Genomic DNA, 25,831 nt, shown 5'->3' with positions numbered 1-25,831 from the left:
TGTGCTGTTTGGCCAGCCTCGCTCTTCATACTTTGTTTCACCAGCTACGCTAGGATTTTCGGCCTTTTATTTTTGATTGATTTTCATGTAGTCATTTCACTCAAGATGCCTGCCCCCAATTTTAGTGTCTGGATTCTATTCAGGATCATTAATTCATTGTTTTAGGGCTTGATGAGGGTACAATAAGTGTTTACAAATCAGTGGCCAGCAGCTGCGTTTTAGAACTGCTGAGGATTCTGATGTTAAGTCTCTTTCTTCTTCTTCCTAGGTATTTGTATAAAGTGCGGAAAGGGCGTATATGGAGCGAGCCAGGCTTGCCAAGCAATGGGTAACCTCTACCATACCAACTGCTTCACCTGCTGCTCTTGTGGTAAGTCAGCTCTACAGTGTCTAACATACAGCCGAAAGGCCCGATCTTGCAGTCCTTACTGAGGCAAAATTCCCACTCGCGTCAAGGCTGGTGATTAATGACACTGAGCATGCTCCATCTCTAAGCATCCAACTGCACTTTCTTAAGCAAGAGGACATAAATCTAATACTTCATTGACATTAAGTGTTACATTTTCAAAGGGGCTTCAACCCGGCCTCCATGGTACTTGTTGTACATCAATCGCTTTTTGTGGAGCTTTATGTGCATTATAATTTTTGTACACAAACAATAGAATTGATACAGGCAAAATTCATTTTATGCACATGCAAATGTTTGTGCATTCAAGCACGTACATGCACACATGATAATGCACAAAAATTGCACGTGCAAGTCTGAATGTGCAGAAATGGAGACCACATGTTGAAAATTCAGCTCTAAAACTGCTACCGCATTTGGTGGTGGTTGTTTTTTAATTCTTTCCTCTAGAACTTTCCACGCCCCTTCCAAAAGCTTGTAGGATTTCTCTTTGAATCTGCAGGCATGTCAAAGGAATGGTCTCTACACACTGTATGTGATTTTAGCAAAAAAGCATGGCTTTGCTACTGAGAAACTCGGCTGTTTTCAATTCATGGTGACTCATATTGATGTATTTTAACAAGAAGGATATTCTACTTGGTCTGAAGACATCATAAATGTTAGAAAATAGAGTCAAAGCTCTTAGAACTGGGTGCCTAAAGTTAGGGAATGAGATCCGTATTTAAGCACTTCAGTGGCCTGTGTTTAAGAAGTGCTAAGCACACACAAATTCCCATTGATTTCAATAGGACCTGCCAGTCATCAGCTCTGAAAATCAGTTCATTTTTACTGAAGTGCCTCAATATGGATTTAAGTTTTTTAACATTTTATGAAAATGTTAGCCTTGCTGTAAAAGTTCTTGTTGAGATACATATACGCAGACAGAAGGCTGAGCATCGGTGGAATATACAGCACGGAAATTATTTTAAAAAGGGATTAATTAAGGATTAGAAAAAGAGTAAAAGCTCATTGGCATAGAACCAAACAACTTTCTATTGAAAAGACCATTGTAAAGTTCACTTATGAAAGGAGAGCTGTAGGTTTGGGGTTTTTTTCTCTCTCAGGCTTTGTACAGATAGATATTCATTTTTTAAACAAATATTTATGGAATTTAAGGAATCTTTGGACCATGATCAGGTTCTAAAATAAACTTGCCTAAAATTTAAGGGTAATTTGCTCTCCTGAGTCCATCCAAATATGCCACTGACTGAGCAACAAGTTTGCTGGCTCCCAAAGTGAATGGAATACTTAGGGCAGCCTGCTAAGCAGAGGATGACAAAATACAATATCAGATAATATCTATCCAATCATCACCAAAATTAAATTTAACCTAATTACGTGGAGCAAATTACAGCGCCCTCCGCATGGCAGAACACAAATGGTAAAAAAGAAGTCCGGACATACGTTGACTGTCATAAAGATTTCTATGTAAGTCATTCTATTTTTCAACAGAATGTTTAGAGGCAGGGGAAGGTATTTTATTAACAAAATATAATTCTTGGTTAGTTGTTAAAATGCAGCAGTAAACTTTCAGATTGCCCTCCCAATGTTTGTGGCCGATGTTCATTTAGCTGAATGCAGTGTAGGACTTGATCTCGCAGAACCCCAAACAGTGCTAGTGGAATTCCATGATTCACATTATGGCATATGAGTCACTGCATATACACTAGGTAACAATGCACCATGTTGTCCTGTGAGCTTCAGGGCCGGTGCAACCACTAGGCAAACTAGGCGGTTGCCTAGGGTGCCAAGTGGTTGGGGGCACCAAAAAGCGGCGAGCCCCAGCCATGGAGGAGCCAGCGCGGCGCAGGGTGGACAGCAGACCTGCAAAGGCAGCGGCGCTACTAGCAGGGAGCAGCTGCACCCCCCGCCCCTCCTGCCCAGGCTGCGGCCCGGCGCCCCCGCCCCTCCTGCAGGCTGCAGCAGATGCATGCGGGTGGCAGCCCCCGTGCGCCTCCCGGTTCCCCCCTTGCCGAGCTCGGGCTCTGCGGTTCCCGGGCATGTGAGCCGCCGCCACCTGGGTGCGGGGCCCCGAGACTGCTCCCGGGAGCCACAGAGCCCGAGCGCGGCGAGCGGAGATCTGAGGGGGGGAGGGGGAGCATGGGGGCTGCCGCCCACATGCATCCACAGCAGGAACCCCCCAGGGGGGGCGCCGGGCTGCAGCCCAGGCAGGCGTACCCCCCAGTTTCCCCCTCACCACACTCGGGTTCTGCGGCTCCCTGGTGTGTGAGCTGCTGCCACTGCCCCTGCTGGAGGGCTCCAGCGATCTGCGGGGGCACAGAGGCGGTGGGCGACATATGAGCGCGCAGCCGCCTCCTCCCCGGGCTCCAACTTTCCTGGTTCCCGCTGCTCTCCAGCCCGTGCGCCCTCGGCCAGGAGCTTCCGCAGTGCAGCAGCAGCCGGAGCTGGGGGGGGGGGGGGGAAGTTGCTTCGGGCCCCGTGGTTCAGGGAGCTGGGAAAGTTGGAGCCCGGGGAGGAGATGGCTGCACGCTCCGCCCGCCGCCTCTGTCCCCTGCAGATCGCTGGAGCCCGGCGTTGGCTCCTGCCCTAGGAGCGGCAGCGGGAGGTGGTGCAGGACTAGGAGGGATGCTGCTGTGGACCGTGGCCACCAGGCAGAGTGGGGTTTCTGGGAAATGTTCCCGACCATCGCCGCCTGGCTGGCTTGGCAGCAAGAAACCTTCGCAGCGCCGACCTGAACCTGGGAGTTGTAAGTTGCAGCCACTCGGGGTCCCCTTCCCCACATGTTGCACAGGCCAGGCCGCCACAGCTCAAAAAAAACCCTTGGACAACTTTCTAATTGTATTTCCCTGTATGGATTAATCTGGGATTTCTATGAGAAAACAACCTATTTAAAATGTTACGTGATTAAATACTTGATTAACCTAACTTTCAAAAATATGCCCCAACTTTTTTTATTTGCAGTGTTTAAATCAAGAAAACAATTCCAGTTGCAATGATGTATCCTGCTCTTTAAACTGTTCAGAAAGCCACAGCATACAAAGAAATCAATGTAGCTAACATTTTAAAAAGTAATTCAACTGATTATAAAACACAGCCACAAAACTAGAAAAATCATGCCAAGACAGTTGGTTTCACACTTCCCAGATAAGGAAGTGATCAGTAAAGTAAGAAACATATATTATGCATAAGTGGAATCAGTGTCAAATAGAAACAGAAGTTTCAGTAAATATTAGTTTAAACTTAAAGACAAACTTTACAACATGAAATCATATGGGAGGGGCCTATTTTATAAAGAACGTTTCAAAAAAAGCACTTTTCAACAGTTGTTGGAAAGTTGTCAGGTCATTTTTAAGTAGAGATGTCAAAGGTCTGCAAATCTGTTATTGAACTTATTACTATGAACACTTGAAAAGGACCAGGGTGATGGGGTTTAGCTACAGGGACACATGATTTTTATACAATCCCTTGTGCTGTCACATTATTTAAAAGAGACAAAGTGGATGAGGTGATATCTTTTATTGGACCAACTTTTGTTAGTGAGAGGGGCAAGTTTTCAAGCTACACAGAGTTCTTCTTCAGGTCTGAAAAGGTACTAACAGTGTCACAGCTAAACACTAGATCTAACAGATAGTTTAGCACAAGTAGTGAGCACATATTCAAGGGGACCATTCAAGGTGAAGTAGCCCATTATCTCCCTTGTAATCCCAGGACAAAAGAGGATATTAGTGGGTTGCAAGTTGTTCTAATTAACCATAAAGCCAGTATCTTTATGAAGATCATGATTTTTAATGTCTAGCAAGGTTTTGAATTCAAGCTCCCAGGCTCATCTTTTGAAAAGTGTTGTGCAGGTTTCCTTTGAGGATGAGGACTAATAGGTCAGATATCGAGTGATTTTGTGGGGGCCCAACTCATGAGTTCTGAATGTTTGAGGTTGGCAATACTGAATATTCTATCATGTCACCAACAAAATTTAAGTCAAGGTTTCTCAAACTTTTTCACAGGCCACATCTTAATACAGTTATTGTTTCATGGGCCAAATCCTCGCTCTCTGTATTTATTCTAATGAACAATGCCACATTATGCAGTATTCATTTTTTAAAGTTTATAATAAGCGATGCTCGGGGAGAGAGAAGGGGGAGGGGGACGCAAGGTGGAAGTTTTGCCTAGGGCACAAAATATCCTTGCACTGGCCCTGGTGAGCTTATCATTATGGTATTCTTATGCTAGAATGCCCAAGTCCTGATCAGAAAGAAAGAACACTTTAATTTCTTTTTGTCTACCGACTTAATTTCTGCAAGATTCACATTAAAACAAAGTTTGTTATGGATCCTTTGTTCTTTCTAACGTAGTGCATTTGAATGGTAACTGTGCTATTGATATTGCAACACAGGTCTAATTGCAGGTGAAACATGTTTAATAAAGTGCACATTCAGTTACTTACAGAGATGAGCCAAAAATTGAACCATTTCTCTGGACCCCACTTCCCTGAGCTTTGGAAGGTTTCTAAACAGGACCAAACCCAACCCAACTTGACAGGATTTTTACCTAAACCAAACCACTCCCAGCTTCATTCTTCATTTAGGTCAGGGGTCGGCAATGTTTGGCACGCGGCTCGCCAGGGTAAGCACCCTAGCGGGCCGGGCCAGTTTATTTACCTGCTGATGCGGCAGGTTAGGGTGATCGCGGCCCCCACTGGCCGCGGTTTGCTGGCCCGGGCCAATGGGGGTGGTGGGAAGCGGCACGGGCAAGGGATGTGCTGGCCGCAGCTTCCCACCGCCCCCATTGGCCCGGGACGGCGAACCGTGGCCAGTGGGGGCCGCAATTGGCTGAACCTGCCGCATCAGCAGGTAAATAAACTGGCCCGGCCTGCTAGAGTGCTTGCCCTGGCGAGCCGCATGCCAAATGTTGCCGACCCCTGATTTAGGGTAATGTGATTTTAGGAATTGCTTTAAAAAACAACAACCCAGCTCCCCTCAAACATTATGCAAGCCAGGAGGGCTAGTGGATCCAGACCCAAGGAATGGATGCCATACCTACAGAACGGGGGACTGTCTTCTGGAAAGCAGTGACTCTGAAAAGGATTTAGGGGGGGCTTAGTGGACAAACAACTGAATGTGAGCTCCCCATGCGATACTGTAGCAAAAAGGACTAACGTGATCCTTGGATGTATAAGCAGGGAAGTAGTGAGCAGGAGTGAGGAGGTGATTCTTCCTCTCTGTATGGCATTGGTGAGCCCAATACTGGAATAGTGTGTCCAATTCTGCCATCCATGTTTTTAAAAGAATGTTGGCAGTCTGGAATGTCTGGAGAAAAGAGCCACAAAAATTATTTAAGGGCTGGAGCAAATACCTTACAGTGAGAGCTCAACGTGTTTAGCTTATCACAAAGAAGATTGAGTGGTGACTTCATATCAGTGTATAAGTACCTTCACAGGGAGAAAATACTGGGTACTAAACGTTGCTTTAATCTAACAGAGAAAGGCATAACAAGAACCAATGGCTGGAAGCTGCAGAATTCAAATTAGAAATTAGGCACACATTTTTAATAGCAAGGGTGATTAACCATTAGAGAAAACTACCAAGGAAAGTGGTCGATTCTCCATCAAGACTGAATGCATTTCTGGAAGATCTGTTTTAGCCAACACAAGTTATGGGCATTTAACACAGAGGTAATAGCTATGGTATACAATATGTAAAACTAGATCAGGGGTCGGCAACGTTTGGCACGTGGCTCGCCAGGGTAAGCACCCTAGTGGGCTGGGCCAGTTTATTTATCTGCTGACGCGACGCGGTTCACCGTCCCGGGCCAATGGGGGCAGAGAGAAGCGGTGCGGGTGAGGGATGTGCTGGCAGTGGCTTCATGCCACCTCTATTGGCCCGGGACGGCGAACCGTGGCCAATGGGGGCCGCGATCGGCCAAACCTGCCGCGTCAGCAGGTAAATAAACTGACCTGGCCCGCCAGGGTGCTTACCCTGGCGAGCTGCGTGCCAAACATTGCCGACCCCTGGGCTAGATGATCTAATGGTCCTTTCTGTGACTCAATGAAGAGATACTACCAGGCATAGATACAGTTCTGGTAATTTGGTCTAATAGGGACAGCAGTAAATGCTGTGCAGAAGGAAGATACTGCTACTCCTTTGGAACATTAATTTTCCTTCTGAAATTCCAAGATCTGTGCTCTCCACTTACCAGTTACCCGGATCTTAGAAACCTGGGATAAGCAAGAGTCATCTCTCCTCTTCCTTCTTTGCAAATAATAAGACATGATCCAATCTTTCCTCTAGGAGATTCCAGTCCTGTTTTTCATTAAATGGTCTAGACAGTGTAAGGTAGGTAGTTAATGGGGAGAAATATGCTAGACCTGGAGACCTCACAAAGCACACTTAATTTCGATAAACACCCAACATTTAACTATTCAGAGATTTAAAAATTAGATTTCAAACCTTTGGGAAATGTGGCTTGGAGACTACTTACAGAGATTGAAAGGGTGATAATGAGTCTCCATGCTTGATGTGGAAAACTAATGTAATTATCTGGATAAATGGGAAAAGACTCTAGATGAGGAAATTCCCCTTGAGTAATGAATGGTAAATGATTTGGCATCGAACAACTTCCACTTCCACATGTCTATTTTTTGTTGCAATGGTAACTGATACATTATTGGCTAAAGAAAATCTACAAAGAACATCAGGAGATTGCTAGAAGAATTGTTTCCTGAAAGATACCTTCAATTCATAATTAGCAGGAAAGCTCAAAGGCACAAGAATATTGGTGAAGGATTCCTAACCTCAGATGGGCTAGCACAGAATTATTAGGTTTTAGGGGCAGATTTTAGCGAGCTTAGCACCCAGTGTGTATTGATTTCTTTTAAAAATATGGCCCCATTAGGCTAGGGTGCTCTAGAAATATGTAAGATAGATGCAAATATTAGTAAATGGACAAAGATGAAATTACTACGCGTGATTAGGGCTCAATGTCTGTCACAGAGGTCATGTAAGTCACGGATTCCGTGACTTTCCGTGACTTCTGCAGGGGCTGGTGTGGTTGCCCCAGGGCCGCCCAAGCAGCAGTCCCCAGGGCAGGCAGACTGGAGCAGCTGCGGTCCTGGGCAGTGGTCCCTGGCCAGTGGGCCGGAGCAGCTCGGCCCCCGGCAGCTGGAGCCACTGGCCCCAGGCACCCCCCCCCCAGCAGCCCCCGCCCCCACGCTCCCTCCAGCAGGAGCTCCCCCCCCCGCCACACACACACAGGATACCTCCCCTCCCCCCATTTAAACATAGGTATTTTTAGTATAAGTCATGGACAGGTCACGGTCCAGGAATTTTTGTTTATTGCCTGTGACCTGTCCATGACTTTTACTGAAAATACCCGTGACTAAATCGTAACCTTACTCATGATACCCTTGAACTTCCTGTTTAAAAAAAACACTGAAAATTTTGACTCTTCGATACACCACAGTGTTAATCCATTTCTAGTAGCCCTGGAGGAGGCCCCTGATAATGTCTTGATTCAGAAGGCCTGGGACTTCCTCATAATAAAAAAAGCTTACATATCTGAGCACAGAGAGGATGATAAAGCAAAAATGCCAGCAGGGCTGGCTCCAGGGTTTTTGCTGCCCCAAGCAGCAAAAAGGGGGGTGGGGGGCGCCGCGATCTGCTTTACCGCCACCGCTTCAGTCTTCGGCGGCAATTCGAGAGGGACCGAGGGACCCGCCGCCGAAGAGCTGGACATGCCGCCCCTTTCCCTTGGCCATCCCACGCACCTGCTTGCTGGGCTGGTGCCTGGAGCTGGCCCTGAATGCCAGAGACCTGGGAAGTAGAGACCTTTTAATGTAAAATGATGACCTATTTCTGCCTCTCTGTTAGTAATACTTGGAATCAGTGGACTTAATGAATGTTAAACCCTAGCTCCTGCGATCTGTGGCAGTTGAGGACTTCTAGCATCTCAGTGTCAGGCTTCTTTGGGCAGTTTTTACCTATGTGTGGCATTGCTACATTTTTGAATGGCGCAGACCGTCAGCTTCTTTTATAACAGGACATGCCTCTGAGATATGCTCAATTTTCTATACATCAGGTAACCCCCTTCTGGTAATGTGAAAACCAAAGCTCTCTAGTTTCCATGGGGTGTGATGGCACGATGTAACCCTTCCTACAGAATCGCTCAGAAAAAACAATTTCAGCTTGTAAAGATTTTTTTTTAAATGCTGGGCCAAAAATCTTCTCTCAACTATTACAGTGCTGAAACCTTATTTTGGCCTTGATTCAGTAGAATACTTAAGCATATGCATAAGTGGTTTAGGTTACTCATGTGTTTAAGTGCTTTGCTGAATCAAGTAGGCTTGGAAGGATTCAATTTTTTATTGTTAAATGTTGGGAAACTTTTGATTTCACAGTGCACACACAAACCGCCCCTCCCCTCCCCTCCAGCCCCCCATAGATAGAAAAACTGAAAAATGTAAATCGAGAGAAATCTAAAAAAAGGCTTAAAAATAAACATTGATATGTCAAAATTATTTTTTTAAAAATCAGTTTCTGCCAACCCTATCCTCAAGTAGCAGAGATGAGAATTTACCCTGAAGCATACACTGCTCGCTCTCGCTCTCTCTCTCTTTAGAATGAAGCATTCGTATGGCCAGGAACACTTGCAGAACACAAGAGAACAGTTTCTCCCTGAAATGCTCAGCATCTAATCCCAGGTGGTGGTATTTCAGAACATGGGAGCCCTCTTGAAAGTGTAGTGTCCTTGCAGTGGTGTACTCTTAAGTGTGGGTGATGGGATGCAGATATTTATGGATTGTCTTTGCTAGTGATACATGTTACAGAAAGTAGCAATGCCTTTAGTTACTGTTACGAGTCACTAGGTTTCAGCAGACAAGGCACTCAAACCTTAATGTCAGCAGTATCGCGCTAGCTATTTTAGTGATGATTTAGTCCAATATTAATGGAAATGCTCCTGTTGTAAGAGCTATAGGAAAAGAATCTTTATAGTGAAGGATATCAATTTTATATTTATATTAGTTTCAGATAATAATGGTAAATTTGCAGAAAATGAGCTCCAAGGAACTAAGTTTAAATTCCATAAATTTCACCACTGACGCTTTCTCCACATTCACATAAAGGCAAATGTTTGAACATTCCATTTAGCTTTAATCTCTCCTTCAATGGGTGACTTTAAAAGGCCCAGGAAATCATAACAAGATCAATCAGAAGCTTACAGCCAACGGTATAATCCCAAAGGTGTGCAGTGTGTTTCTTTCCTAGCTGTTGTTGATCAGACTGGAGCACTCACTTGGGTTTTTATATAGCAGTTTAATATAAAAGTGACAACTTGCAAGATCTCACAATTCCAGCTGATGACTGACAGTACTGGCTGTTTCCAGCCTTTTGAAAGCTCATTGCTGGAGCCTGTATAAACACACAAGGGTGTTTTGTGAGATTATAGGGGAGCGTGGCAGCACACAGCCTTGGCAGCAGCTCCAAGAGGCATGGTATGGGTCTGCATGCAACAGTGGTCACTGCCACCCTCAGAGCATAGTCTCCATTCCTGAAGTAGTGTGTGTCCTCCAGCTGGTATAAAAAATGAGTGAGGTTTTGACTTTAGATTGCAAGCTTTTTGGGGTAGGGATCATGTCCACATTTATGTTTATATAGGGCCTACTATAATGGGGCCGAGTCCTGACCTGAGACCTTTGGGTGCTCCTGTAATATAAATGGGTATTAAAGTAATTACAGCCATCCACCGGCTTGTAATGCCTGCCTAGGGGAGTCTATCAAAGACTAGAGTGACTGAAAAAGTTCTTTTGCGTATTAGGTAACTGGGAACGAACCTTGGTTTACTTTTTGCCAGTAGTAATATCCATAATATCTTTATCTTCATGGCATGTTTCTGAGAGCTTGGATGATCTTTAAAATTCTTGAACTCCCAGCAGCATTTCACATTCTTCTTTTCTCACAGCACATTTGTAAGTACAACATGAATTGCACAGCACCTAAATTGCATCTTGCCAGTATGTGCTGTTTAAAGCCTTGAATTCAGTTTCCTACCAATGTTTGTGATGTTTATGTTGAATAAAACATAATTCAATGTTAGACCTGTTAGGGTATGAGTTGTTTACTATGTGTCCACCTATAACGACTAGGTCAGTAATCAGAGTTTATGGTATAAAAATATCTAAGCATTGGCTTTTAACTACTTAGCAGCCAGAGATAGACATGGGTAATTCAGATGTAGCTGTGAGTAACATGTTTACTACAAGCTGGACTGTTCTAGGCATCTAGGATCACACTGAGGTCATGAAAAGGAGACGAGCCAATTAATATCACTCCTAGGGGTAAATTGTTGAGGTGTTGGAAGGGTTTCTGGCTCCGTTGCTCTCTTTAGAGTGAAAGGCTGTTCGTTGTGTGGCTAACATCCTATATATTTCATTCCTGTAGTTTCAAACCGGAGCAGATCAGACCTTTGAGCTAACTGAGATCCTGCCTGTGGCAGCAGCTGATACCTGATGCTTAGAGAAAGGCAAGCGCCAATGATTCAGTGCTGCATATGTGGGAACATTCCTTCCTGACCTCCATGGCCTGAAGTATGAAATCTGGAGGCATAACTTGCATAACTACAAATGTTATTCATCTAATACTCAGACTCCGCATTCAGATTTCATCCATGGCCATCTAGATGCATTGAGGCTTCCTAGCCATATGCTGAAACCCCAGTGTGTCTTGACATGTCCTAGAAATGTGATAGGTGTGAGGCCGGTGATTGATGTGGGACTCAGTGGGGAGCTAAATATTTTGGAAGGGAGTGAGTTCAGCTAAGAAGAATCACTGTAACCTCTTAGCGATAGAATAGGTCCAGTTCAATATGAAACTCAACACTTATCTTGTCTGCACTTGGAGGAGATGGGACAAGTAGTTGGTAGAGTTCAGAAAAATATAATACATTTTAGACCTGCTCTTGATTGCACCTTGGTGGGGTAGCTTGGAAAAAGGAAATGAAGGTGAGAATTGGCTTTGGCTGTGTTAGACACTCAATCAGCCAGTCACTCAGATTTGTCTTTGAGGCTTTGTAAATCTTTATAGAACAGAACACACAGATACTATAGTAATGCTAACAGCTGAGTTCAGGTAATTTACGTTAGCTTATTTTATGGTTCCAAACATGAATTATTATCAGCAAAGGAATAGAAGCCTCTCTCCAGTAATAAAAAGCACAGTTGAGCACCTCCTATGTGGTGCTGGGTACCTTAATTTTCCATTTACTTCAAACTGTTTCCTTGATCTATGACCCATTGGTAATCTGACATTATTTTTGGCTTTAGGAAAAATGAGAATATTGCAACACATAGGTAGATTTGAGAGGGCAGAAATGTTAAGTGTTTCAGATGATCAGCACTGGCACAGATTCTTGTAAAAATCTCCTGCACCCCAGCTGTTTGCAGTCTTGCTTTCTAAGACTTTGTACCTCTCTGTTTTCTTAGCTGTGCCCTGACCCAGCCAACAGCTTATGCACATGCTTGATTTTAAGTGACCTGCCTTTTTGGTCATGCCCCTCCCCACCACTAGCCAGTATGTTTTTAAAGGTGTTCATAAGTGTTTAAAAACATGTGAGTTAAAACATATTAGTTAGCATGTTTTTACACATGACCAAATTTCCTAGTATAGGCAAGGCCCTTGTCTTCAATGGAGTACCTCAGGTGCTTAAAGTTAAGCATGTGGTTAAGCTCTTCTTTGCTGGATGGACACCTTAATGCATGGCATCTCTTGTCTCCAGTGGCTATATTAACAATCAGTGTTCACAGAAATGAAGAGAATCCCAGTGAGAGGTTGTCTCTAGGTAGCTAGACTACTGGAAAGTGGAAAAGCAAAGCACTTCCAGTCCCTATTTTTCATTATCAGAAGGCGAGTGATGAATAGTTGGCAGGGGGTACGCCCTCTGTCTCCTTGTTTCTGTGAAAGATATTAATTGTGCTCTGCTATTAATTATTCCAGCATTAAATGCCTAGCTTTTGATGGTTATTTTAATTGGTGGGGGGTGCTTAGCAGCTAATGATGGAAACTTTTCTCTTGTTACATTGACGTACACATACTTGTATTTCTCTCACAGTATTTTTGTATTCCTAATGTGGAACTGATTGCCTCAAGGACCTATAGTAAAAACAAACATACTATAATTAGCAAGATTTCTGCCTCTGCTTTTTATTTTTAAGAATTCTGGTAAATGCCATGGAGAATGTAATCATTTTCCTTGCAGAATTTGTGTTTGGAATGCCACCTCTTGTTCACTGGGGCAATAAACTCTACTGAATCCCTCTTGTTGTCCTATCCGCATCGGATCTGCTTAGTAGCTGCTGGTGTATGTGCTGCCTTTGCTTCTCTTAGTTTGAATCCCACTTCTCTCATGACTCATCCCCTCCCCCCCTTTTTTTTTTCTTTCTTGTTCTAAATATTTTTTTTGGAACTAAGTAGGAACACATACCTCAGTTTCTCCAAGAGAAAACATTTCCCTATGCTGCAGTCAGAGAGACAATCCACTTCTCAAAGTGGAAGAGGTGCAGATAAGCCAGAGGAGAATGGAAGCAAGTCATTTGGCATTATCAATAAATGTTCATATCTCTTATTTTCCATGAGCCATAATTATCAACACCCTGAATTACGGCATTTCCTAACTTTTGAGTGCTTTGAATTTTCAATCTTTAACATTCTTTTAACATAGTTGTTTTGGGTGTAGAATATAGGGAATTAAAGGATGATAATGAAAATAACTACAAAAAAGGTACAAAACGAAAGCAAAAACAGTCAGGATAAGTCAGGAAGAGAGAAACACTAACAGGGGAAGGATGAGCCTCAGGAAATTGTTTTTACTTCATGTAATTTTTATTCTAAATCTGTACTGTTTTCTGTCCCTACATGTTCCAAAAAATGTCTCAGGCAAGGGTTTCCAAATGTCCTTGAGCCTCTCCTCCTTTGAGGACTAAGCATTAGCCTGGGTGTAAAATAGCCACGCTCCAGAAGGTCATGGCTTTCTGAAGCCACTCCTAATTAATAGACATCCTGACTCCCTCACCAGTGAATCATCCCTGCCCCACACATATCAGTTCATCAATTCTGTCTGCTCAGATAAAATCAGTTCAATCTCCTCAGTAAATCAGTGCTTCCTCCTGACACTAATTAATCATTTCTGTCCTCACCCCCACCCTGGTAAGCTCCGTTCTTACACACATTCCAGTTCATACATTTGGAGTTTTTCCTTAAATGCATGAATTTTGGGCACTACCCCCGTTCCCCACCACATTGCATGAATTCCGGGCTTGCCTCTGTCCCGCCATCTGGATGTACGGACATCTTCCCTATATAATTTCTGTTCTGCAGTGCTCCAAAGATTTGTTCATGGCCCACTTCTTTTCTTTATACACCTTCCACCTTGGATTCAACTTCCATGAAGAGGACACCAACGTTGTCTCCCTTGATTTGCTCTCTGATCCCTCTCTCTGCCTATTTTGACTCTGGCTGGTACTTATTCTACTACAGAATAGTTCAAAGAATTTGGTCCTGTTTCTGTTTAGAAATTCTTCTTTGTTCCTCATTGCAAATGTACACTAGAACTTACCTTAATTTGGACCTTAATTTAGCTGCCTCATCAGTAAATCTGCCTACCCCATTGCATATGCAGAATTGCCAGAATTTGTCCTCACTTTGACCCCGGCATTGTTCGAATTCTTACTATGCCCTAATTATTTCCCTTTTTGACTGCTGTAATTGCCAGTTTTATGTCTTTTCTGAATCCCTACTCTCTAGCTTTAAGGGTTCCAGAATATTGCAGCATGACTTATCCTTGCCCAAGGAAGCAAGACCATGTCATCATCTAACTTTGGTACCTTAAGGGTCTTCTACCCATTAACCAGGCTGCCCTCCTTGTTTTCCAAACTTGTTCAACTCAACCCTTTTCTGAGCTTTTTCCACTTACTCTGGCTCCTGGTCTCTGTTTACTTTCTGTCTCCAGCCTTGACTTCCCCTCTGTCCCTTCCCACAACCTTTCATGGCTGGAGTTGCTCTTTTGCTTATGCTGCCCCCGCTACAGTAACTGGACTTCTCTATTCCACCCTCCCCTGGAGCCCTATGTCACTTGCAATCTGTCAGTCCCACTTCACTCAGGACTGATACTCGCTGTAAGGTATTTTGTGCAGCTCTGCCCATAGAGTACTATAAAGTTAAACTCTGTTGTACAATCTGTTTTCTTTTCCCAATATGCCCCCTAAGATAAAGGGTTTTATATTGCCCTGCCCATCTCATCAGTGCTCCTTGCAACTGCTTGTGTTACTACCAGTCCTGTCCCCCTCATACCTATCTAATACTGCCCTCGTGCTGCTTTTCCTTTACAAAGTTTACTGCAAGGGAGAGGTGCCTTGCTGGTCCTGAAAACCTGCTCAGACCCTCCACTGGAAAATAGGACTGTTTTTACTGTGTAAGTTTATAAATGTAATGAACTTTACAATCAAAAGGTCACTCCATTTCCCTGACCCATTTACTCCAGGTAACATTCCCCATGAAAGTATTTTTTTGTTTTTCACTTGCTTTAAGAATTTTCTTTCAAGGAGAATGTCACCTGATGTAAGGGGAAAAGGTGGTGGAAACTGAGTCATCTTTAGTTTGCAAAGTTCCTTACATTTATCAAATTAAATCGTGAAAGCAGGCCTGTTGTTAGTTGTCCCTGAACATATCATGAAAATGAAGGCCACATAGCTTTTTGTCTTACAGGCCTACTTTCTTTCCGGTGGAGGGTATTAGAAAATTCTGAGGAAATTCTTAACCCCAGAATTGATGGACTTCTGATTTAAGAAGGGTTAAAGCACAAGATTGTGGGTTTTATTCCTAGCTCTGCTACAGACTTCCTGTGTAATCTTGAACGAATCACTTAAACTCTATGCCTCAATTTTGCCCATATGGAAATAATAATTCTTACCTACCACATATGGTTGGTGTTAGGCTAATTGGAGATTCTGAGATGGAAGAACTAAAGAAGTGCAAAGTCTTGTAAATCATTATTAGTAATAATAATTATTGTATTCTAGATATACATATTTTATCTGGAGGAAGCATTCATAGTCTCTGTCAGCCAGACCCTACAGCTGCTGCAGTATGCCACTGAAAATAATTATGTGCTCAAATAAGGAATATTTACGGTTTATAAAAGACTATTTTGAAGATTATATGTCATTAAATAAGAAGAGTAATGTAAGGTTTTCAAAAAACTATTTTCCCAGCACCATTCCCCAGAGATCCTAGAGCCTGGGGCATATGAATAACTTTCTCATTCTTGTGTCCATGCTGAAGGTTGTGTTTTTAATTTATTTTAAGTATCCACGGAATGCTGTCTCCAATGTCCATAGGACTCTAAATCGGATGTGAGACAAACGCACCCGAGCAGCTTATCAGAGAAACAGGGTTGGCGTGAGGCCTACATAAACAGCCATAAATTCTTTCTCATTTAAATGAAAGGACCCTGGAGGATTGGCCAATTATAACTACAGTGGGATGTCCTTGGGCACCAATGAAAGTGCTTCAGTTGACCCCTGGTATTTAACATGCGTTGAATGTTTTGTTTATTTCTAAACTTAGTGTTATAAAATTACCAGGATACAACTTGGTTTGGGTAAAACTGATTTCTGTGTAGGTTACTTTCCCGAGATATTTACCAGTGATCAGAACTGTTTCCCATCATTCACTTCTTAGAGAGTTTAGCGAGGCTGTTGCCCAGGTAAGAAAGAAATTGTCTGCCTCCTTCCTCCCGCCTCCTTCCACACACTCTCCCAGAAATCAACAGCAGGAAGAAAGTTGGTAAATTTGATTTTAGCCCCCCCCCCGCCTCCCCTCCCCCAAAAAAACCTCTTTTTTTGCTACAAGTAACTATCTCATTTCCTGAAAATCCTGCCTCTGACCAGAGCTTCCACTAAGGCCTTTTAGCGTTATCTTTACTTAGAGTCAAATACTGGTTCAATTGCAATCAGTGGCAAAACTCTGCTTGACTTCACTGGGAACAGGCTTGGGCTCTTGGCTTCTCACATGCTCAGTAGAGGCCTGATCCAGCTCCCACTGACTTCAATGAAGCATGAACAGGCTCTGAAAGAACACAGTCAGAACTGAAGTTATATGGTGGGGTTCTCTCCAGACAGGCCTATTCCACTCAGCTGTGTGAGAGGAGGAGTAGTTCTGAAGTAAAACTATTTTATTTTGACCTTGAACCCTATGCTAATACTGGTAAGAAAATTCCTGCTGGGTGCTACTGAGTTAAGTAACTCCCCTGGCCTTCCTAGGGTGAACCTTGTACATAGATGCATTGGAAAGGTTGCATCATGTTGGCTTGATGCACATTGGAATTTTAAATCTTCATGCCCCAAACACAATCCCACTGTGCTCAGTTAAGTACATTAAATAAAATTTAAAAACAAACCTCCAGAAAACCTCTCCACCTCATCCCAGCTTTTATTAGCGACTCCTCCATGGCCAATGTCCAGACCTCATTCAGTACCGCTCAGTCTATACATTACTGAGTCCATTTGGCAGTTAGCAAAACCCCCGTGTCTTCTTTAACTCAGCCAATGTGCTTTGGCAGCTGACACAGATAATGTGATCTGCACTGGAATATGTGTGCATATCTAAAAATTAGTGTTCTTTTGTGTGTGATGAAAGCATTCTAACACACTGGAGCTGAGCTCTAATACATGAACGTTATATGCTGTATCCTAAAGCTATCATCGTGCTGTTGGGATCTCCTAGCTCACAAGCTTATTTAAAATTTAAATAAATTAGAAGAAAGGGAATGATTTTTTTAAAGAGGGGGAAGGATGTTAGAATATAAAATGCAGTAATTCTGGGCCTAATCCTGCATTCCTTGCATACCCCAAACTCCAACTGAGCTCAAGAACTTTGAATGCAGGAACTGCTCCTTAATGTGCAGCATTTGCACAATCAGAAATTCAGCAACTGGTTGACACAGGTCTGCTTTCTTTGTGCACAAACATTTCGTACACTTTATACACAAAGTAGAGGCCCCTGTGCTGCAGGCCTAACTCAGATGTAAATTGCCACCAACTTCCATGGGAGTCACAGGTATTTAATTTCAAACTTTCAGCCACTAACCTACTGGTGCATTAATAATCAAATGATTCTATTTCTAACTAAAACAGTGAAACGTGTGACTGCGTTGACACCACATCCTTGTTTCACAAAGAGCAGAATGAGATATGGTCTCCTTAATGCTGTAGGGCGCAATCCTACAATGTGCTGAGCACCGCCTGAGAGATGCAGAGAGCCCTCAGCATCATGGGTCAGTGATGGCAGTAGGTGAGGACAAGCCATAAAGTCAAAGACAGTAACTACTACTACCGCTCTAACTAAAATTACTTTTACAAAAGAAAAGCCCTGAAGTTCTGAGATACAGGTCCTGATCCAAAGCCCACCAGAGATGAAGGGAATCTTGCCACTGACTTCAGTGGGGTTTGGACAGCCTCATGCTGATAACAGCATCGTTTTACAACGGCCTTAAAGGGGCTTCTTTTCATCAGAGGAAAACTGTGCTATGATTGAAGTGACATCTCACAGGAAGTTATAACTTTCTGAACTCAGGGAAAGGCAGAAGTGTCACGAATACAAGGCACCAGGAGGCTTTAAAGATGTACAGTGAGACTATCATGGAGCTATGCAGCAGCTGAGGATCTGGCCCAGTATGTTTTATGTCCCCATTAAGTTCTACTTTTATGTGACAAGCCTCTTCCAACCTGGTTTCTCTGAAAATTATTTCCTCTCCTGCTACTCTGACCATGCCACCTCCCACCCCTTCCTTCATTCCTCCATGGTTGGCACTACATAGTCTCGTCCTCACCTCCATCTCAGGTGTTGTTTCTTCCTCCTCACCCACTCACACTGTACACGCTTCACTATCCTCTCAGGTTACTGCTCCTTTTGTTTGTTTCATGCACTCTTCGCTTTGTACCTTAACTCCTGTGCTAGGAACAGTCTCCCACTTCCTTCCTTTTCTCCTTCAAACTCAGTTTTTTCTCTTTTCTTCCTTGTTTTCCTCACCAGTAAATTTTCATCACTCTCCCTTCCCTGAGCTATAGCACCAGGCTTCGTCTCCTGTTTTACTTATCCATCTTAAATTGTAAAGTCTTAAGGGCACAGACTTTCTTTACCAGGCATCATGTAAACTTAGGGCACAATACATTATTATGAATGATAACACATGATTGTGATACCACTAGCAAGATTATGAATTCAAGTGGGTAATAAACAGTGAAAGCAGATGAAAGGAATAAAGAACCTGTTTTAGATGTCTCCTGGAGGAAGAAATAAAATCACCAGCTAGTCTATTGGCTTCTAAAGTCTTCACTAACTCAAGTGTTATGTGTGACTCAAACTTGTCCTGCACATATGCAGAATATAGCCAACAGCAAAAGGTCTGCTAGACCTTTTAATTCTACATATACTGCAGAGAGCAAAAGGCATCTAAAGCGAACACTCCTGCAAAAATAGGAATGGATTTTCAGTTCATAACAATTATTGTTAATAATTGATAGCTATGCCTAAAGGATAATCGATGAATTTTAACACAGAAGTGTGTCCTCATTTTTAGTACCAGATTGGATATGGTAATGTGACTATGACCATTTAATTCAATTTACTGCCTAGGTATTCTGTACTGTAGCTCTTCCAGCTGAGTTCCCTGAGAAATTCCTGCCTGGAAATAGCCCAAATAATTTCTTTGAGAAAGTCAGTGGGTTACTGACCTTAAGATCTGCAGTAATGTAAAATCAAACCTATGGAAACAATTTGCTGGATCAGTATTAACGGCACAGCAGTCTTCTGAGAAGAAAAAAGGAAAGTAGCTTAAAGAATACATAGCCAACAGGGACTCAGTTTGCTGTTTCAGTGAGTTATTTAATGAAGGGGAATTTGCACACTTTTTGGAGGCGGGGGGGGGGGGGGGGGGGAATCATCCAGTTAAACTCCCAAGAAGGTGTGTGGATTAGAGCCAGAGATCATATTTTCTAAGCCTTGCTTTCAAAAGAGTCAAAAACATATATTTTTTATTACCCCTGGGTTAATACTAGTAGCAAATCATCTGCTGGCTTTACAAATGTTCTTCTTTCAGGCAGTGTGGCTCAAAGGGGACTTGAGCTCTGTGGGAAAAGCCTCAGCAATCTTACTTTACTTAGATTTATTTGGGGTTTTTTTTTGGGGGGGGGGGCTATTAAAACACAGCAATAGCATATTCACACCAGCAGCTTATACAATTAAAACACGATAGCATATTTTTAAGAGCAGTTTGGTGTATACAGAACTCTGTTACTGACATATTTCACTGGACTAACCTTAGATGTTATGCTGATTGTATATGTACTATCTGCTGTATAAAGGTAGAAGATACTTCAGTATTAGTAGAATTTACAAAGTTGATTCCATAGCAACCATTAAGTTTGGTGTTTGTGGGCTACTGTAGTTTTGTAAATATCTTGCATTTTGGTTTGGGCTAGTGAATAGGATATGAGAATATGGAAAACTGGAAAAATCAAAAGAGGGAGTGGCCAAGCTAGATAGAGAGGCTGAAAGACATCCAGAGGTTTTCATTGTCTTAGTCATCCATGACTGGTTATAGCTAGTGGTGGGCTGATGGCTCATGCTGGGTAGGGAAGAGAGGAAGGAAGTGGATTTAGTGGAAAATTGATTGCATCTACTTGGGTTCTTTCCAGTTGAATCCTGAGTTAAGCACATTCATCCTGAACTAATCGTTAGGGAGAGTTGGCTGAAACCTCACATACTTCTTAAAGAAAAGAATAGTATTAAAGAAACAATATCCTTATTGTACTTGAGTGCCAAAAGAAGTGAGCATACTATCAGAGTCCTACCTATGCAGCTCTTTATTCTATGTCTTGAAAGTTGCATGTATTTTAGTTTTAACCCCAGAATATCGTCCAAAAAGGTAAAGACTGGATCTTTTTTTTTTTCACAGAAACTTGAGCATGGTCCACTTTAGAGGACAGTTTTCTGATTAAAAAAAACTTTGGGTGACCTAGCAAACTCCAACTCTTTTCTTTGTTGTCAGTCATTTTTGACCCCCACAAAACACACACAAAAGGTGATCAGATAGATATCAAAGATCATAGGCCAGATTCTGCTGTCATTTACATTAGTATAAATCTGGAGTAACATCATTGGCTTCAAGAGAGTTACTCCAGCTTTACACCAGTGTAAATAAAAGAAGAGTTTGTTCTGTTGTTGCTGAGCTGGCAGACTGCGGTCTGTTTCCTAAAATTTAGTAATACATAATTGACTTAGTAGTAAATATTCTGTAACAAAGAATATGTGTTTTTGAAAGCTTGTACGTTGTTTTACTGTTCCGCTATCTGTCGTGATACTATTTCAAAAGTCTATCAGGGTGTTGAAGGTTTCCTAAGCTTCCTTAACCATTTCGGTTTCAAATGGGTCTGACTGCGAATGCTTTTCGGTTAACAAACCCCTCTATCAATATTCTCAAAGGCTCTTTTGTGCTCAGCGATTGCTGTGGTGTCCCCTCTTCCTCTGCTTCACTCTCCCATGTCACCGTGGTAGACAGATGGCTCCTGACAGATGAAGGGAGTGGGAAGGTGGCTGGGAGGCTGGTGGGGGAAGTTAGTCTGAATCTGACTGATTGCAAGATAAAGAATTTTTGAAGGACTGAATATATAAGAAGCAAAGAAAATTGCTTTGCCTTTACTATGGGAATCAAAGCAACTGGCCTGAGTGACAAAGTGCCTGGTGAATCTGGGATGCCTCTGCTCAAATTCAGGGTTGAGTATTTCACACTATTAAGAACTTTCCATCTGCTTTGTTAAGACCTGTTAAACTGGGACAGGATCGCCATCCTCCATGGTGGCAGAAATTTGCCTATGGGAATGGACAAATGCAGAGCTTCAAACGGTGTCACGCACTGAAGTGTGTGGGGTGCTTGGGTCTAGCTCACAGCTGTAGTCCAGGTCAGTGGTTGGCAAAGTGCAGCAAGGCGTCATTAGGTCTGTTGTTGCTGGAGATTGTCAATACCTCCGTTCAAGATGGGAAAGGGTTTACATCAGTTAATGAAATAGTGGCTGGGCTATTGCTTGAGAATCTCAGCCGTCATTGTCTTGTTGCTGATGTTCCATTTTGTTGAAATGAGAATTGAGTATTGAGACAGTGACAGAACTCTAGCCACACCTGGGCTCTTCAGACATGGTTGATCTCTTCCTATTTGGTTTTACACATAGATACGGCACAGAGACTGTACTGGGTGTGTTGGCTGATGATCTCTTTCTGGATATGACTCAAATAAAGTGTCCATACTGATTCGTTCAGATTTGTCAGCAGCAGCTTTTGATGCCACTGACGGTGAGGAGTTGACGCACGTAAGTTTGCTGGCAGGAAGAAAGCAAGCTTTTTCTTGTGCAGATCTGTTCTTGTCTCAGAGGGTAGTTCTGGGCAATTGCCTTCAGGAATTTCTGTTGCAGCTTGCTACAAGATTTGGTCTTGTCCACCCTGTGTGCACAGCGTGTATATAAAATATTAGCAAAGAGAGTGAGGTGGTCTGGGGTGCAGAGCCTTCAGTGTACAGGGTAGGCAGGTGACACTCTGCTCCTTGTCTTTATTTCATCAGCTCTGCTGTTGATCAGATTTGTCATTGTCTAGACAAGAGCCCAGTTGTGCTGAGAGCTAGCTAGTTTGAGGCTCAACTTAAGTGACAGAGAGGTGATGTTAATAGGCTCGGGGAAGGAGCTGGAGGCCATGCGGGAGCCACCTCGGCTGAGAGAGTTTGCAACATGGGGCTGTGTTGGCTCCCCAGCTGATTCTGGCTATTCAAATAGCAAGCAGGGACCAAGAGTGCATGACTAGAAGGTTGCCACCTTTTCCTTTGGATAGAGACCTACTGCAGTAGTCACATTGAGGGTGGATTATGGCAGTAAACTGCATGTGAAGGCCACTTGGAAACTTCAGTTAGTGCTGAATTCAGTGGTCCCCTTACTTAGCAATATTCCCCACAGGGAGCACCTACATGGAGTGTAAACGCTTTAGAGCAGAGGCTACTTTTCAGGGTCTGTCTGCACTGTGTTTATCAAGACTCCTGACTGAGGCTCCGAGGTTCTATCACAATGCAAATAACAATTACATCTGTGCTCTGTGGTTTGCATGGGCTTCCACTCAGGTCTGCATCCAGTTCATTTCCAGGTGTTCAAGGTGTTGACTTCGACTTACAAAACTCTAAATAGTTTGGTTCCTGGCTTATCCCTCTAGGACACTACAGCAGCTGCAATCAGTTGATGTGCTTGATCTAAGAGCCCCCATGTTAAATGGAGTGGGCTGGTGGCAGGGCATTTTCAATGGGAGCAGGGAGGTTGAGAGGTGAGGCAGAGTTTCATTTCCTGAGTCTGGCAGGCTGGGAAAGCACCACTTTGATTTTGTATGTATTTTTGATGTAAAATCAACATGCACTCTTGGTTGGTGTGGCAATGTATAAGACAACCCCGTAAACTCCAGCATGTAATGGGTTACAGGGAAAGCCCAGTTCCCTGCCTGTCACGTGGGTAATGGGGCAGGGCTATGAAAGCAAAGGGAAAGCTGCTGTAGTGGGACCTTCCTAGGGGGGAAGGAGTATCCTCTCCCGGATTGCTGAATGCTGGAAAAGGCTCTGGTGGTTGTTACCAAGTGTTCTGACTTGTTTTGCCTTTGTCTTAATCTCCTGTGTTATTAATAAAGCTAGCCCCATGGAAAGGGACCTGAATTGAACTATAGTTTGGGGCTTATTTTTTTTTTGCCTTTCTCAGCCAGTCTATCCCTCTACTAGCTTACAGCGGGGTGTATGGATAAAATAAATAGCTATTAAATCAATTCAAGCTGTTACTTCTCCGTTTTAAAACACATGCTTGACTTAAATTTTATAAATTCTTTTTCAATATAAGTTCTTCCGTTTAAGATCCATGGAAATAATTTATGTCCTCCACTGGAAACAAAGGGTAGACTAGACTGGATAAATACATAAGAAGGAGAGAAAGGAAACATCTGCCAAATTTTCAGCTTCTCGCATTGCATGAAAGATTGAAAATGTCTCTTGGGTTCATAATGTACCTATAACAACGTTCTTCCCCCACCTAAGGGCCACAGAGTTCCTTCTTGTCCCAATAGCATTGCGTTACTTTGGTTTAATAACATGACTGGAGCGTAGGAAAGGGAGAGCGAATTCCACATGAAAGCAAACCATGTACTATGGAAAAAGAAGAACAGGAGTACTTGTGGCACCTTAGAGACTAACAAATTTATTAGAGCATAAGCTTTCGTGGACTACAGCCCACTTGGCTATGTCTGCACTGCCAAAAACGGTGGGCTTTTACAGGAAGATAACGGACATGTGAGAGCTGTCTCGCTGTATGATCCTAGTGGAGACAACGCGCAGGCAGTTTTTATCACGATGTAGCTCAGGGGTAGGCAATCTATGGCACGCGTGCCGAAGGCGGCACACGAACTGATTTTCAGTGGCACGCACACTGCCTGGGTCCTCGCCACCGGTCTGGGGGGCTCTGCATTTTATTTAAATTTTTAAATGAAGCTTTTAAAACATTTAAAAAACCTTATTTACTTTACATACAACAATAGTTTAGTTATATATTTTAGACTTCTAGAAAGAGACCTTCTAAAAACATTAAAATGTATTACTGGCACGCGAAACCTTAAATTAGAGTGAATAAATGAAGACTCGGCACACCACTTCTGAAAGGTTGCCGACCCCTGATGTATCTATACCGCCCACTAGGATTTGACTTGGCCTAATTACATTGTGGTCACTAGCATGAGGTAAAATCCTAGTGAAGAAAAGACCGTTTGTTGTTTTAAAATGTTAGCGCACCAAGGTAAATCCTGGGGGGAGCATCCGGTTGACTGGTAATGTGTTAATACTACAGCCCCCTTGTCTTCACTTGGATTGTACCATGCACCAGCTAACACATGGTAAGAACACAGCTTTTTTCCTACTGAAGACCAGATTTGCCTTGGGGGAGCTCCTCAGCAGGTGTAAATACTTATGGCTCCATTGATGTGTTAACAGAGATATGATAGTTTATACTGGCTGCAGATCTGCCCCGATGTAGACTCACATATACCCCTGCAAAGTGGTTGTGGAACACCATCATTTTCTTGTGGTAGGAGTTTGCAATCACTTTGCACGGATAGAAATTACCACACGTAGTGCAGGGCAATGGACAGTTAGGCCCACAGGCCATACATTGAATTTTGCTCTAAATAATTTTATACTTTTGTTTACACCCAGATATCATAATGTGGACAAACTACTAATGGACAGAGAAACAGAGAGCCTAGATAAACTTCTGACCCGCTAAGGCAGACTGGCTTGATGTAGAGATACAAAATGAATCTTGATTTTGTAATAGCTGTACAACCACAAAATCAAAATTAATCTGCAATTCTGACATAGACACATTAAAATAATAATGTTAATTATAGGTGGCAGTCTGAAAATTTGGGTTCATTAAATTCAGAATTATAAAAAACATGATTTAATATTATTACTTGAAAATGTTTGCTATGATTGCCCTGCATGAATATTTTTTTAAAAATCCTACTTTCTATCTACCTGATAATATTTTATTAGAATTTGTTCACAGGCTCTGAATGCTCTTTCCTGAAAGAATCTATGTAAAGGGAGAAAACAATACACATCCTGTACTCCACCTTCACAGGCCTCTAGCGTTGGATGCCACCTTTTGTTTGCAAGAGTTTAAATTTCAAATAAAATCCCAGCATTCTTTTGAAAAAAAGGAAAGGGCCTCTCCCCTGCTTAGATTGTCAAATCCCAGACTAGGCTGAAATTGAATAGGGCAAGTCAGTGACCTCAGGCAGAAAGAATGTTGCTTATTTACGTAGGGCTTCTGCTATTTTAGCAGCAAACCTTTTCTTCTGAAAAGACAATGTATACTGTTTTGTGTTTATGGCCAAGTAAGGAGCTTGTACATTTGAGATTTGCATGGTAATAGCCTAGTAACTTAATATACAGCATCCTCAAAAATAGCAATGTAAGACTTTGTTTTGTCTTAATCAACTCAAATATTTTGAAAAAGAGCTTTACAAAAGTTCTCTGTAAAATTATGCTGCTCCTATGTTGGGTTTTGTTTTTTAAATAGCAAAGTTACATTTAGTTCTTTCTTTATTAGACAGCAGGGCAGAGCTCTGAAATATTTTGCTGCATCTTGATGCTTGGGGCGGGAAGCATTCCTTCAGTCTGGAACCAGAAAAATGTGTGCATGTGTGTATACACACACCAGGCATTTTTCCTGAAATAATGAAAGATCTTTATAACCATTCTGGCCTGTCAGATAAGCCTGCAATTCCAAATGGTTTTTAAAGTGTGTTGCTCAATAGA

At 42.7% G+C, this 25,831-nt stretch overlaps 1 protein-coding gene across 13 annotated transcripts in view; it reads left to right on the top strand.

Moving 5' to 3' along the window:
• The window catches only part of WTIP (WT1 interacting protein), a 118,797-nt gene that overhangs the window by 49,333 nt on the left and 43,633 nt on the right, over window positions 1-25,831 (top strand). For 10 of the 13 annotated variants that reach the window (XR_010592598.1, XR_010592596.1, XR_010592597.1 and 7 more), the window contains exon 2: window positions 269-370. The exons of the other annotated variants lie outside the window; for them this stretch is intronic. Coding sequence is in view for 7 of the 10 variants with exons in the window: in XM_065567227.1 (XP_065423299.1) it covers window positions 269-370 (102 nt within the window). In the remaining 3 variants the exon portion in view is untranslated. The remainder of the gene's footprint in view (window positions 1-268; window positions 371-25,831) is intronic. 13 annotated transcript variants of the gene reach the window in all.

Source organism: Chrysemys picta, chromosome 14, assembly GCF_011386835.1.
Source record: "Chrysemys picta bellii isolate R12L10 chromosome 14, ASM1138683v2, whole genome shotgun sequence".
Lineage (NCBI taxonomy): Eukaryota > Metazoa > Chordata > Testudines > Emydidae > Chrysemys > Chrysemys picta.
This window is presented reverse-complemented; position numbering and strand designations above follow the sequence as displayed.